At 33.7% G+C, this 15,334-nt stretch overlaps 1 protein-coding gene across 1 annotated transcript; it reads left to right on the top strand.

Moving 5' to 3' along the window:
* The first annotated feature begins 1,564 nt into the window (after nucleotides 1-1,564).
* LOC114163276 (kinesin-like protein KIN-7D, mitochondrial) lies at nucleotides 1,565-13,330 on the top strand. The gene is made up of 25 exons (XM_028047491.1): nucleotides 1,565-2,239; nucleotides 2,343-2,440; nucleotides 2,598-2,687; nucleotides 2,941-2,993; nucleotides 4,372-4,437; nucleotides 4,800-4,853; nucleotides 5,051-5,110; nucleotides 5,658-5,736; nucleotides 5,873-5,940; nucleotides 6,258-6,314; nucleotides 6,413-6,517; nucleotides 6,931-7,035; nucleotides 7,247-7,354; nucleotides 7,434-7,565; nucleotides 7,681-7,863; nucleotides 8,109-8,309; nucleotides 9,022-9,162; nucleotides 9,454-9,579; nucleotides 9,696-9,746; nucleotides 9,917-9,964; nucleotides 10,155-10,301; nucleotides 10,916-11,647; nucleotides 12,656-12,785; nucleotides 12,898-12,985; nucleotides 13,080-13,330. Exons 1-24 carry the CDS (start codon nucleotides 1,911-1,913, stop codon nucleotides 12,978-12,980), a joined length of 3,246 nt encoding a protein of 1,081 aa, XP_027903292.1. The 5' UTR covers nucleotides 1,565-1,910; the 3' UTR covers nucleotides 12,981-12,985; nucleotides 13,080-13,330.
* Nucleotides 13,331-15,334: the final 2,004 nt, after the last annotated feature.

Genomic DNA, 15,334 nt, shown 5'->3' with positions numbered 1-15,334 from the left:
TATTATATAACAATAAAGACTCATAAACCTATCGTTTTAAGGTTTTTGGTTGAAAGCGGTGTCAATACCTTGTGTGGTTGGACTCAGGTCTCATTGATGTTTATTTTCCCAGTAACCTCCTCCATAATTCCAACAAGTTGGAACCAATTTAAAATTTTGTATATAAATTCAAAACATCATATTTCAATTTCATATATATATCACATTCAATTTAAACTAGTCTTATAACATTTAATTTCATAAATGTGTTAAGGTTGGATTACAAGAATGAGCATGAAACTCATTTTCGATGAACACGCTATTTAATGAACCAAAGCAAGTATAAAAAAATTATACTCTAAACAAAATTATAACTATGAACTAAATACTTTCAATTATATCACTTATTAATTTATAAGAGTCTTAATCAAAGATTTTAATTCTTATAAGATTTTAATTTTTTATGTTATTGTCTAAATTGATATGACAATTATTCTTAATTTCTTCTTCTCTTTAGTCATTCTTAATTATCCTTATACTTTTTGTCTTATTTTTATCATGCCTTATTTGTTTTGTAGCGCTAACCCTAATAATAACCACTCATTACTAAATTATTTTATTCATATTGTTTTACTGGTCAAGAGTCTCTCTTCCTTTTGCGTTTGAGCATTTTGTGGTTCTGCCAACACAGCAAAACGTAACGTCAGCACCCAAAAGCCAACGGAACGTGTTCCCAATTTCAACGCAATTCATCCCAAAAGCTTCACAATGTAAAAAAAAAGTCACAAAGTAAACAAATTGAATTCAAACGTCAGATTACCATAATGCCCCCCAAAACGTAGAATCCAAAATTCAAATTATTTTCTTGTGATGCATTCATTAGTTGTTAATGTTAACAATGCCGTTTATTACATACTTGTCTTTGAAAATTCAGAACCTTTACCTTTTGTGGATTGATTAATGTTAACAACTCCCATTTATTACATCGTATTATTCATGTTTTTCAAGAAATGCATTGACTAGTGTTAACAACACACTTATTAACTAAATATTTCCTAACTAGATTTTTATTTTACATATATTAGGTTTTTATTTATAGAAATAAAATTCAAACACGGTAGAAGGAACCATTGGATTAAATTAAAGCTTACTTTCCATATAGTTGATTTAGTAAATGCTTAAAAGTTTAAATAAAAAGTCTTGTTTTAGGAGATTCGTTTCGTTCATTCTTTATGAGATGAATAAAAAGTCTAAAATAATAATAATTATTATAAAATAAAATTACAATGTTGTCTTATTATTGATGATGGAATGAAATAGAATTATTGGTGATCGGCGGGCGCAGTTATTCCCGCTCAACTTCGCATCCTATTTTTGAAAGTCATTCATTCCGTCAGCACTCTATTTTATCGTGCGCGGCGCGGGTCCTTCCAAACACTTTAATTCAATTTAAACCCTTTCGTTTCACCCACTTCATTATTGTCCTGGTAAACTTAAATTAAAAATTAAATTTAAATTTCATAATAAAATAAAAAATTCAATTTAAACTTTTCTCATTCAAAACTAAAATATTAAAAAAGGAAATTAAATTTGAACTGTGACAACGATGAGCATCTTCTCCGTTTTCTCTGCTCCCATTCATCTTCACTCACGGCTAGAGCTACTTCCTCTGTACTAAAGAAGACGAAACAATCTGTGTCTCCGTGCGCGTGCTGCATGCGTGCTTGCGTGTTTTCCTCTCTTTGTTTGTCTCATACAATAATATCCCAAACCATCTAAAGGAAGCAACGGAGAAAAGAAAATGAAAAGCCAGGAGAACCAAATTCTGATCCCTTTTCTCTGCATATCCATGTGAGACTTGTGACACATTCTCTTCCCCTCGCTGCGTCATTGGTTTCTACTGTGTCACCAGCTCGGTGAGAGTGAAATCAATGGCTTCCTCCTCGCGCGGAAGGAGTAGCTCGCCGTTTTCTTACCGTAAACCTTCCACTCCTTATTCATCCACTTCTTCCTCCTCTTCCTTCACCAACGGAAGGTTAATGCCGCGCTCCGGCTCTTCCTCTACGTCCTCGTTTTTCAACTCCGGTGGCCGATCCATGACGCCGAATCGTGGTCGCAGCGAGTCAACGTACAACGGCTCTCGAGGTTACGCCGGCCGTTCTCCGGTGGCGTTCGGGGAGGAGGACCTGATTGCGGAGCCGGTGGATTCGTCAAAGTCCGGCGATAGTATTTCGGTCACGATTCGGTTTAGGCCGTTGAGGTAATGCTTAGATCTGAGGTTGTGGTTTCAGATCCATTCGCTGCGCGATTGAATCGTCCGGTTTTTCCATTTGTGTTATCTGAGATTGAATTTTCGGTTGCAGTGAAAGGGAGTATCAGAGAGGGGACGAGATCGCGTGGTATGCGGATGGCGAGAAGATTGTCAGAAACGAGTATAATCTAGCTACTGCCTATGCATTTGGTATTGCTTTATGTCTTCCTCGTGCGTGTTGTGGTTATTCGTGTTGATTGATTTTTTATCAGTCAATGAGGCTTCTACTGGAAAATTGACTTTGATTTTGATGCCAGAGGAGAAACTGCGGATGCTAAATTTAGAATTCTGTTTTAATTTGTGGCAGATAGAGTTTTTGGACCTCATACAAATTCTGATGAAGTGTATGAAGTAGCGGCAAAACCTGTGGTGAAGGCTGCCATGGAGGGCGTGAACGGTATGGAGTGTTAATTTTGGATTCGATACAAAATGACAATGTGATACGAGCAGAGTCTAATTTTGGTACTATCAAGTTATTTTAATGGATTGAGGAAAACTGTTATGGTTGTATACTGGTTTAGTGTCTCCTTGAATGACTAGGTGGAACCGGTTAATTGTATTCTGGTATAGTGTTAAATTTCGAAGTCGTCTTCTTTGTTGTTCATCAATTGGTTGCTTGAAGATGATTTTTTTTTTTCTGCATATTGCAGGAACTGTGTTTGCCTATGGAGTGACAAGTAGTGGTAAGACACATACTATGCATGTAAGTGTCATTTTTTAAATTACTGATTTGATTTTCCTTTTTGTTTTCATTTTACGCTTTTTTTCTTCAAATCCATGTTTCGTGTATCGCCTTTCGTCAATCACCATGTCCCAAATTTGCAACTTGCGTGTCGTCCATATTTTGCAGTTTTCTTTTTCTTAGAGTTGGTTATTGTCAGACAAGGTCCGTGTTAACAAGATAGTGATGCTGTATTGGTTTATATTTTTGAACACGGCAGCACATATGCCATATGATATGTAGTACGTGTAAACATTCACGTGGTATACTTTTTTTTTTGTGAAAAATATAGAATGTAATATTATTCCTGCTGTTCTTAGACATTCCGGTGGCTAAGGACTGTTTAGAAGTGCCGTACTGCTTGTTTCAATTCTTGAAGTGTGGCTTATATATATCTGTTGTACAACTAATGAATAATTTCTTAGAAGATTATTTTCTGGGTTGTGTTTAAAGGGGGGTTTTGATCCACTTATGGTTGACTTAATTTTCTGGACAGGATAAACAGTTAACTAGTATTTTTGTGTAGCAGAATCTGGTAAACTACCGATGAGCACTTTTATGACTGATGTAGGACGATCAATTACACATGAAACAACTTTTAGGGTTAGGGTCATTTTCGGTGGAAAATGGAAAACTTTATATAGGCAGTGCTGACAATGCATACATGAAACTATGGTTCAGTTCAAGTTCAAAAGGTATGTGTGCACGCATACATATCAAGATTACTTTAAAAGAACTAAGCTAAGTATAGGAGTTTTGTAGTCTAATGTGATTTAGTTATGAAAATCACATACATTAATGCAGTCGTTGAAGCTTTTTATTTCCATCCACTAAAAGTAGTTTTGATAGCATATGCTTGCTACCCATTTAACATAGCCTTACGTTCAGACCGTCAATTTCTCTCCCACTGGTTGAATTATAGAAAGTATGACATTATCAAGTGATTTGGTCTCTGTGAAAGTTTGTAACCATGATCTGATCTACTATGTCCTTTATGCAAAAGTAACAATAAGAAATCTTCTTGGGTGACTGATACTGCTCCTTATATGCATTTTATATCGGGCATATAAAAGATGGTAACATGTTATGCTTACTTATTGTAAGTTGCAGCCATTTGTATAACGATCCTATTAGCATGTCCACTGTAGAAGTTTAAAATTTGGTTGTAGCTTGCTTTGGCTTGCCAATGCTTGATTAACTTGTAGTTCTTACCACATTTGACGTTGTCATGTTTCTTGCTTCGTTTTCAAAGTATTTAATGCCTTTGAAATGCATTTTGTAATATATTCTTTTCTGTATAGACATGATCTCTCCAGTTATGTCTCTAAGCTATGATTTTGTTTCCAATAACAATGTGCAGGGAGACCAAAATTCACCTGGTATTATACCCCTGGCTATAAAGGATGTATTCAGTATGATCCAAGATGTAAGATTATTTTCCTAGCTCAGTAGTTGTTGATTATTTAAACCACACATTCCGCATCATGCCGTCGTTGTTCATTATAGTTTATGCTTTTAAATCATGTGTGGCGGCTATATCTTTTGTTATTTGTGTCTGTATCTATCATGTGTGTCAGTCTCTTGCTTTGTTCTCTACATAGTCATCTAGGTGCTCCTTGTAGTTACTTTCAAAGGATTACCTGCAAGACTACTTGAGCTCTAGGTTCTGATTCATAATAGTTAATAGTTGCTAATTCAACTTGACTTGAATTGATTACCAAAGTATTCCATCTTAATTTTATTTTACTCTCATCTTGCTTGGAGTGCCTAACTGTATTTTTACTGCAGACCCCGGGAAGAGAATTCTTACTCCGAGTGTCATATCTAGAAATATACAACGAGGTAAATGACAAAACATCCCTTGTACCATCATTTTTGTGCTGAACACAATTCAGCCCTTGTACAGTTACGCTTTTTTTCTTGCCTTAAATTTTCCATCCTGCCTCTGTCATTGATTGTCTCCTTCTTGCTTGTTATATTGTTTGTGCGTTAATGTTTGGTATAATGAAAATATTTTGGTTGTTTCTTTTTGGTATCAGGTGATAAATGATTTACTTGATCCAACTGGCCAAAATTTACGAGTTAGAGAAGATGCACAGGTTTCTTGTGTTACTATTTCTTCTCAATTGAATTCTGTTTAGAGTACTTGATCTACTATTTTTATTCTATCTGTAAATGACAGGTCTCTTGATCTGTTTTCATTTGGCTTTCATATACATCAATACTGATATTTCTAGTCATCTTGGAATGAAGTGCATGTATTATGTATGAACTTTTAATCTGAGAGTAAAACTACTTTGGTGCTGTTGTTGATACTAAATTGGTTCTCTGGTGAATTCTGATATTTGAGTATTATTATTTTTTCCACTTTTTTTTTTTTTTTTTGCTACACTTACAATGTATTACAATGTAATTTTGACCATGTTCATGTAAGAATATCTATGTTTTTGTTGTTTTTATGTTTGTATATTAAAGGATTAGCTTCTAAGTTGGAATCATGTATTATACTTTCCATTAAAGAAATAAAATGACAGCATTTGTAATTCAAGGAAAATTTAGGAATTAAATTTGAACTTGATACGTTATGTTTTCTTTCTCTAGTCTAATTGGAACGTACTTTATTTTTTATTGTGATTTGTTTTCCAGGGAACTTATGTGGAGGGTATAAAGGAAGAAGTTGTTTTATCTCCTGGACATGCACTTTCCTTTATTGCTGCTGGAGAAGGTAATTATCTTGAGAATGATAGTGGCACGATTCTGCCCATTCCTTTTCAAAATTGTATGTGTCATATATTACCAGAATCTTGACTAATGGTTGGTTCAGAAACATTTGTTGACAATTTTTTTTTTTAACACGGCAGAGCACCGTCATGTTGGATCGAACAATTTTAATCTCTTTAGCAGCCGGAGTCACACAATATTTACACTGGTAAGCATGCTTGATATGGTAGTTGCTGCAATTGTATAAAAAATACCTGACTCAGGCCTGAGGCTTTGTAGTTTCAAAAAATGCTAACTTGCCAAATGTATATACTTGTGCGGATTGCTGTACTTGTCTTTTCTGCATACATCTTAAACCTGATTGATGATTGCTGAAAATATGTTTAGTGATTATATAGGTAATGTATTTTTGCTTTCTGTCTGACATGAATCTCTTTAGGCCAGTTTTTTTTTTTTTTATTATTATTTTTATTTTTAAAAAAAACAACCGAGCTCTCTTGTTAATGTTTTCCAATACATTTGCAGATGATAGAGAGCAGTGCCCATGGTGATGATTATGATGGAGTCATCTTCTCTCAGCTAGTACGTAAAACTTTTTTATGGCTTCCCAAAATATTTCAGTTTATACTACTGATCGGACATTGTTTTTTAACTTTTTTTTTTCCCGTTTTCTTCTTCAGAACTTGATTGATTTGGCTGGATCTGAGAGCTCAAAAACTGAAACAACTGGATTAAGAAGAAAGGAAGGATCTTACATCAACAAAAGTCTTCTGACACTTGGAACTGTAGGTGTTACAAAATTTGTTTGTCAATGTAGTAGTTGGTTATGCATTATTTTTGTACGTCAGATCACTGTTTATAATCTCTATGTTTTTATTACAAGGGAGCAGCTGTGAGAATTTGTTTGTACGTGAGCTGACTTGCAATATCTTTGTTAAAAGATATGGTTATAACTGGTTGAAATGAATTCTTTTTTGAAAATTTTATTGGGTAATGAAGCAGCTAGAAATTATTTTATTAGCAATATATCTAATTCTGTTATATCTTGATAAAAAACAAGTATCTATTAGGCCGTGCCAAGGCTTCACTTTTTGTTTTAGCAGGAATAGATGAAATCTTATATATTATTTTTGTATTGTTTTTGGGAGTGGGTGGGGGGTCTTAGGTTTTGTCTTGATTTTGTGATTTCATTGTGAAGGTTATCGGAAAATTGAGCGAGGGGAAGGCATCTCATGTTCCTTATCGAGATTCAAAGCTGACCCGCCTCTTGCAATCTTCTCTTAGTGGACATGGGCATGTTTCAGTGAGTTTTGGGTTCTACAGCATTTTCAATTATTATATGCTTTAAGTATATTTTCTGTCTCTTGTATTCCGTAGAGTTATTATTCTATTTGAATGTGATTCTTTAGTTAGGGATGGGTATTCTGGTTTCTTTCTTGCATTTTGTCCCTGCACTGTTAGATTGTCTGTGTATAGTCACCGCATTAAAATTTCTTGTAATGTGAAAATTTCAGCTTATATGCACAGTAACTCCGGCGTCCAGCAATATGGAGGAAACTCATAATACCTTGAAGTTTGCCAGCAGGGCAAAACGAGTAGAAATATATGCTTCCCGCAATAAGGTTGGCTCAAGCTTGTGATATCTATGCATGCCTTAAGCATGAAAGTTTTCTTATTCATTGTGGAATTATTTGTTAACAGATTATTGATGAGAAATCTCTAATTAAGAAGTACCAGAGAGAAATTTCTGTCCTGAAACTAGAACTCGATCAACTAAAGAAGGGGATGCTAGTTGGTGTCAATCATGAGGAAATTTTGACCTTAAAGCAAAAGGTTTTTAGCTTTCCTGATATTCATTTCTACTGTTAGTTTTTACTTTTTACACACGCTACATGTGATTTGTAACCATCTTTGCTTTTTTAATTATTTTGTACTGTTATATGCGTAGTTGGAAGAAGGTCAAGTGAAAATGCAATCAAGATTGGAGGAAGAGGAGGAAGCCAAAGCTGCTCTTATGAGTAGGATCCAGAGGCTAACCAAACTCATTCTGGTTTCGTCAAAGAATGCAATTCCTGGATATCTAACTGATGTTCCCAACCATCAACGAAGTCATTCTGTTGGCGAGGATGATGTGAGCATACTTCAGTTAATTACAGCAATTTTTTTTTTCTTTAAAATTTCGTTTTCAATTTTAATTTCAAGTGATTGTTTCTTCTGTCACTAATTTAATAAATCATTCCTTGTTGGACATGCACAGGGGCTTTCATGTAAACCATTCCTGAAAGCCCTTATGTTAAAATTAGACTTTCATTATGGACTTTATGGACCAGGTGGCAAAGACCCTACAACGTGTTTTTTTTTTCTTTTATTTTTCAGAAAGTTGATGCCTCGCCTGATGGTGTGTTGATTGAAAATGAGAGTCAGAAAGATATTTCTGTGGTGTCATCTGATCTGTTTCATGACGTTAGACATAAAAGATCTTCTAGTAGATGGAATGAAGAGTTCTCCCCAGCTAGCAGTACTATAACTGAATCAACACAGGCTGGTGAACTGATCAGTAGAACAAAATTGACAATGGTAAACTAAAAATTTGTCTGTAACAACGTGTTATTTTTTATTTTTTCACACTTCAATTTATGCTTTTAAATAAGTTTTTCAGATAGATGATGCGGTATTAGGATGGGATCAGAAACTTAAAAAAGTATATATCTAGGACAAGTTTTTTTTTTTTTTTTTTTTTTTTCCGATGTCAATGGCCAGAGTGATTGAGGCGTGTACTAGAGCATCCTTGGGAGGGCATTTATCTAACTAGGACATTTTATGCGTGGGGTTGGATACTTATGGGTAAGCGGTCCAATAGTAGATGGCATGATAGCTCAACGATCCTTTTTAGGACAAATTTTGATATTCATATTAAGAAGTTTTAAGGTGAGGATTGTCTCCATTTATATACTATAATTGGTCTTGTATATAGTCTATGATGGATTTCTATTAACATTCTTGCTTTTGGGTGCTATTTTGGAATTCTAAAATAAGATGTAAAACGTGTCTAGAACAAATTTCTACTTGAATTTTCCTCTCTAATTCTAGAACAAATTTTTCAAAATTAAAAATTAATAATTTAGGCCAATGATCTCCATAGCTTTATTCATGACAGAATGTGTTCAATTGGGTCCCATGGTCCTAAACTTCTTTTACCTTTTTCTTTCTTATTTATGCAATCATTATTTAAGTAGTTTGTTGCTGTATGCTTTAAAATTGTGACTCGGGACTGCTAATTGAATTGTAGGGTGGGATGACAGCGTCAGATCAGAAGGATCTTCTGGTTGAACAAGTCAAAATGCTAGCTGGAGATGTTGCTTTAAGTACTAGCACTCTGAAGCGGTTGATGGAGCAATCTGTAAATGACCCTGAAGGCTCCAAAATTCAGGTATTTTGCTTTGTTTTCAGACAATGTCGCATTAACTTTCTCTCTAATATTTTTTATTCGTCAATAATGATGTCTCCAAATACACGTTCTAACAATATCAATCGAGTTTGTTTGATGCATTTACTGATGCCAAACAACACTCTGGTATTGTTTTGATTCCCCTCACATTTTTCTGTAATCCTTAGTACTTGACATGCCATTTTTAATCGATTGATAAAATTATAACAAAAGTTACTATCTTCATTCCTAACTGAAATGCTTGTGTTCTTTAAAATGCTGTCTCAATTACAGATTGAGAACTTGGAACGTGAGATCCAAGAAAAAAGGAAGCAAATGAAGGTGTTAGAGCAAAGATTAATTGAAATTGAGACCGGAGATTCTCCAGTGTCTAATTCGTCACTAGTTGAAATGCAGCAGGTTAGAGATATTGTTGGTATTGAAATTTAACAAATATAGATTTGAAGCCTGGAAATTTATGTAAATGCTATGAAAAAGGTCATATATGCTTTTTCTTCATGGTTTTGTTGTTACAGACAGTGACAAGGTTAATGACTCAATGTAATGAAAAGGCCTTTGAGTTGGAGGTGAGTAGTATTTTAGCTTTGTTCGGGTGTTATTGAGCTGTCATTTTATTTCCAATATTGTGTCCCCCCTCCCTCGAGTATTTAGCAATTGCATTATACGTTTTAGCATAGTCTGTGATCAACGATGGCCACTCTTTCAAAAAATTAATGTGTTTTTAAAATATCTGTAGCTAAAATCTGCAGACAACCGTGTCCTTCAGGAACAGCTAAATGATAAGGTACTTGCTTTTATTAGTCTTACTGCTTTCTTACTTTTTGGCCTTTTCTTTCCACTTTTGAGCTAAGCTACTTGGATCCTTATGCCAAACCTTTTTTTTTTCCCTACCTGAAATTAAGGATGATATAACTTTATCAGAATACAAGTTTGTGTTGGTAGTCTTCCTCTTCAGTTTTTTCTTTTCTTAACAGTGTTCTGAAAACCGAGAGCTGCAAGAAAAGGTGAAGCAGCTAGAGCAGCAACTTGCAACAGCTCCTAGTGGTACATTGTTAACGTCTTCTGAACAGTGTGCATCAGGAGAACACGCTGATGAGTTGAAAAAGAAAATACAATCCCAGGTAGCTTTTCTTTTGTAGTAGTATAGTTGAATATTTTATATGCTTTTTTGTCAGTAATTAAATCAAGCTGCAAAAGTTGAAAACTTTGACCGGATAGAAAATGATTGATTGGACCAAAACTTACCTTATAGAAAGCTATGTAACTTTATTGGAAAGCATAAAGGTAGTTACACTAGTAAAGTTAATTGTAGGCACCGCACAAAATTGCACAAAATTGTAAGCACCATTCAATTAGAGTCATAAGTTGAAAGGATATTTATTGACAATTCCTTCTTGAGTGGATTGTCTAAAAAAATTAATATTATAATGTTTTGTAAAGCCTATAAAAGGCTAATCTTGAACCAAGAGTAATGCATCAATTTTAGATTGAAATATATTGAGTAGAAGCACTCTCTTCCTCTTGTTTCCACTGTATGTGTATGAGTGTTATTTGATAAAATTATGTCCCACCGATATTCTATTTACTTTGTTTTTGTTGTTTTTTCCTTCGTTTTATATAATTTTGTATTCCCATCTTATTAATGAAATTCCGTGTGAAGATTGATATTTAAAGTAATTTAAGGCTTCAGTGTTTCATCCTATACTAAATGGCCATTTCTCTTCCCTATTTTCAGGAAATTGAAAATGAAAAGCTAAAACTAGAGCAAGTTCACTTGTCAGAAGATAATAGTGGGTTGCGTGTTCAGAATCAGAAACTCTCTGAAGAAGCTTCTTATGCCAAAGAACTGGCCTCTGCTGCTGCTGTGGAGCTGAAAAATTTGGCTGGGGAAGTGACAAAACTTTCATTGCAGAATGCAAAGTTGGAAAAAGAATTGATGGCTACGCGAGATCTGGTCAACTCTCGTGGTGCTGTTGTGCAAACAGTTAACGGTATTAACCGCAAGTTCGGTGATGCAAGATCTGGAAGAAAGGGGAGGATTTCGAGCCGTGCTAATGAAATTTCAGGAGCTATTGTGGATGATTTTGAGTCATGGAATCTTGATGCTGATGATTTGAAGTTGGAACTACAGGCTAGGAAACAAAGAGAGGCAGCTCTGGAGGCTGCATTAGCCGAGAAGGAATTTGTAGAGGAACAGTACAGGAAAAAAGCTGAAGAGGCCAAGAAAAGAGAAGAGGCCTTGGAGAATGATCTAGCAAATATGTGGATCCTTGTTGCCAAGTTGAAAAAAGAAGGGGATGCTGTTCCAGAATCGAACATGGATAAAGAAAATGATGGTGCGCAACACTTAAATGGTACAAAAGTTAATGACATTGAAAGTAATATATTTCCCAAGGAGCAGCTTTTTGATGCACCAAAAACAGATGATGAAATTCCCAAAGAAGAGCCATTGGTTGTTCGCCTCAAGGTAACCCTATTATGGAATTATTTAAATTTTTCTTCGTCTCAGAAAATTTTGAACTGATTTTCAGTTAGTTTTGAAATTATTGAGTCTGGTCGGGAATAAGGAAAATAAAGAATAAAGACAATGAATAATGGATATTAAATCAAATTTGATTTGATTTTGATAAAAAAAAATACGGACCCAATATTTTTATGTATCTATTTATAGTTTATCGGTTTAAATTTCAACACTATTTTTGCAAACTAACTTGTATGTGCTGTCTTTATATAGACCATTCTCATTAATATTTATCTCTTCCGAGTCTATAGAGTGATTACCATAAATTTGATTAGGGGTTACAACTTTCTCCTTCTATTAGTTCAGAGTAGCAAGCTTAACTGAGCATTATTATACTTCTATTCTTTCGTTGAAAATACACCGAAACAGTCCATTAAGTAGGCCTAATCTTATGTAGGAAGACATACAAATCTGACAAAAGAAAATTGTCTGTAATTTTATATTTAATTAAATAACTTATTTTGTTTATATATCATAATGATCGTCTCGAGAAAGCCAAATGAAAGAATATCTCTTGCAAACTTGTAGTTATAAAAAGAAACGAAATTTCTCAGTATTTAAATTGCGATCTGCAATGAACTACTTTCTGTAACTTACAGAAAGTCAACCACATTTATTTTAGTTCTTAATAATCAATGCATTGGACCTTCATCGTGAAAATGAGTAAGATCTTGTTGAATAGATTTTACTATATTTCTTGATTGAGAAATTATTCAAATATGACTTCTGATCATAGCTTGTTTGTTCTCTTTTATTTTTGTAATGCATGACTAAAAGAAAACAAATTATAATTGAACAAAAATAATGATAAAAACACTAACTCAATATTAGTTGTATTCTTAGTGCACGTGGACATCATTTGAGAGATTTTCATTTTCTAAAATTTGTTATGCAACTCATTTCTGAGACTTAAATGAGTTATGTTAATAAGGTTGGTAGAATTTATGATTTCAGGCGCGCATGCAAGAAATGAAGGAAAAAGAACTCAAGTACCATGGGAATGGCGACGCCAATTCCCATGTTTGTAAAGTATGTTTTGAATCCCCAACTGCAGCAATTCTACTTCCATGCCGACATTTTTGTTGTAAGTCTTTTCCTATCTTGTCTGAATCTGTTAGTCTAACTTTTGTTGGTGATTTTATTTTGTGTATACAATTTTTGTCAGAATACTTATAGCCTCTCGTTTGATCTTGCAGTGTGTAAATCTTGTTCACTTGCATGTTCTGAGTGTCCAATATGCCGCACAAATATTACAGATAGGATTTTTGCTTTTACATAACAGAGGTCCTACCATTTATCTTTTACAATATTATTGTGAACTGCATCAAAATGAGTAAAATATTAACTATTCCCCTTTTCGGTTTTCTAATCTTTGCAGGTATCCCATTGAGTTAATATACTCCATGCTATAATGGGTGTAATTCTTTTATTAGTTTGCTTGTACGTAAAGCCGTTCAAAAGGTATATCAAAATTTTCTTTCTTCTATACTACCCCATGGGAACTGTATAATAGGGGAGACAAAGGGGTGTGGAGAAAGAATGTAAAAAGGAAAGAAGTGCAAACTGCACTGCTAAAGTACATATGCACTATACCTATGTTTTATAAATCCAGCAGAATTTTGTTGCCCATCCTGTGGTCCTTTACTGAGTGTAAGTGCACTGAGTTTTTTTTTTTTTTTGTTCGTTCTGCGGATGCACTGCCATCGATGTTTCATACCCATTATCTATCAGTACGATACCCATATTTAATGGGGTCCCAGTACCAGTCTTGGAACATAGTTGCTTTGTTAGAGTTTAACCGGAATCTTCGCGAGTCTCTTTTCAGAAAACTATCTTATAATTTTAACTTTTGGATATGTTTTAACGAACTTCTCTAAAAATATTTCTAAGAGAAAGTATAAAAAATAATTTGTGCTCGAGTTACAGATAAGAATTTAACAAAGATACGTGAGAAATTTTTCACCAAAATTAATTTTTACATTAGTAATATGTATAGGATCATAGGGAAAAGTAGATATACGAAGAGGTTAGGCAAATTATATAGAGTTGTTTTTAGGCGTGGGGTGATCTACTTAGAGAGGGCGGTTGCTCGCAATAACCAATTCGAGACTCGTGGGCATGGCTACATTACTGGTGTTTAGCACTAATTACAGAAGATCAGTGTTTGTGAACTAGTCCCTAGTGATTGGTCATATATCGTAGCCTCACTTAGTAGATAAAGTTTTCTTGTTTTTTCTTCTTTTTAGAAAGTGTCTTTCGTTTGAGTACTTTTCACAACACGATATGTGAACAAATACTTTTAAGAACAAAAAAAAATTGAAACCGTCATTTGATTTTGATAACTCTAATAGACTAACTTTAATCCCCTAATTGCCACTTTTGGTAATTTCTAGATGTCACCGAGGAAAATGTATAATAATTTTAAAAATAAAATATTTGTAAAGTGAAATAGAATAACATTGAAGTGACGTTCTAATTTAGCTAAAGAGAGTTGTATTGCTTAATTTGATAAAGTGAATAAATGGTACCGTTTTCACGTCAAATAAATCAAACAAATACTATTTAATGAGATTTGGTGCTAGGTAAATTGAGGATTTAATTTAAACGTAGTCACTGTTTATGTTTATCATTTTAATATTTTGATAATAACTTGGTCAGCCTATTTAACTGAAAAAACTTCGTTTTGTTGGGCTTTATTAATTAAAATAGTACTCAGGAGATGTTCTTGACTTCCGTTTTGATTCAATTGTAGGCATATAAATCGTAGTTACGTTTAACGTTTGGCATCTGCGGTCTTCAACATGGGAATTGTTCTGGTCGAAAAGTAATTTCGTTATACATGGTGCAGAGCTTAGTTGTTAAGATAAGTTTATTTTGATGAAATAATATCTTTAATTTTTAAGAAATAAAAATAAAATGACTTCTTCGATTATATTGAACATGTCATCTTAATATGAACAGAAAAGCAATACTGGTGTCTGTTTAAACCTTGCTTTTAGTTGAGGTAATTGACATTAAAATGAACCATATGCACCGGGTATCGGAGGCAACTATGATTAAAGAAAAACATCTCCCTCTTCAGGTTGGGTAAATAACATAAGAGCTTGTTTAAATAAGTAGTTTAATTAGTAATAAACTCTCATCATATAAGAACATAATCATAAACTCCAGGAAACTTTATAAAGCAAGGTAGAAACACGTTTGGTAAACTTTATCTTATGATTTATTAAGAAAAAAAACGTTCAGTATCAAATATTTAAGATATGACTTATGGTACGCTTAATCGGGAGGGAAAAATATAAACCAAAGAAACTACTAATAAATATACATTTTCTTTTGTTTGTTTGGAGAAAACAATATACAAGGAAGAGGGAGAATAAAGTGAAAACAAAAGAAAGTTAACATACATTTAGGTCTAAAATAAACTTTGAAATACAGTTAAAAAAAAAAGCTTGATTATTATTTTTTATGCTAATATTTATTTTTGTTCGATTAAATCTTTTATGTGTTAAATCGACTCGATGTAACTTCTTTTCTTTAAGTCATTCAAAAAATGACCATGTGTCCATAAAAAATTTAGTCATTAATTAGGCTATATTTTTTTTTGGACTCAATTGAGTTCCAAAATTGGTT

Source organism: Vigna unguiculata, chromosome 9, assembly GCF_004118075.2.
Source record: "Vigna unguiculata cultivar IT97K-499-35 chromosome 9, ASM411807v1, whole genome shotgun sequence".
Taxonomy (NCBI): Eukaryota; Viridiplantae; Streptophyta; class Magnoliopsida; order Fabales; family Fabaceae; genus Vigna; species Vigna unguiculata.
The sequence above is the reverse complement of the archived record's forward strand: the minus strand, read 5'-3'. Positions and strand labels throughout refer to the sequence as shown.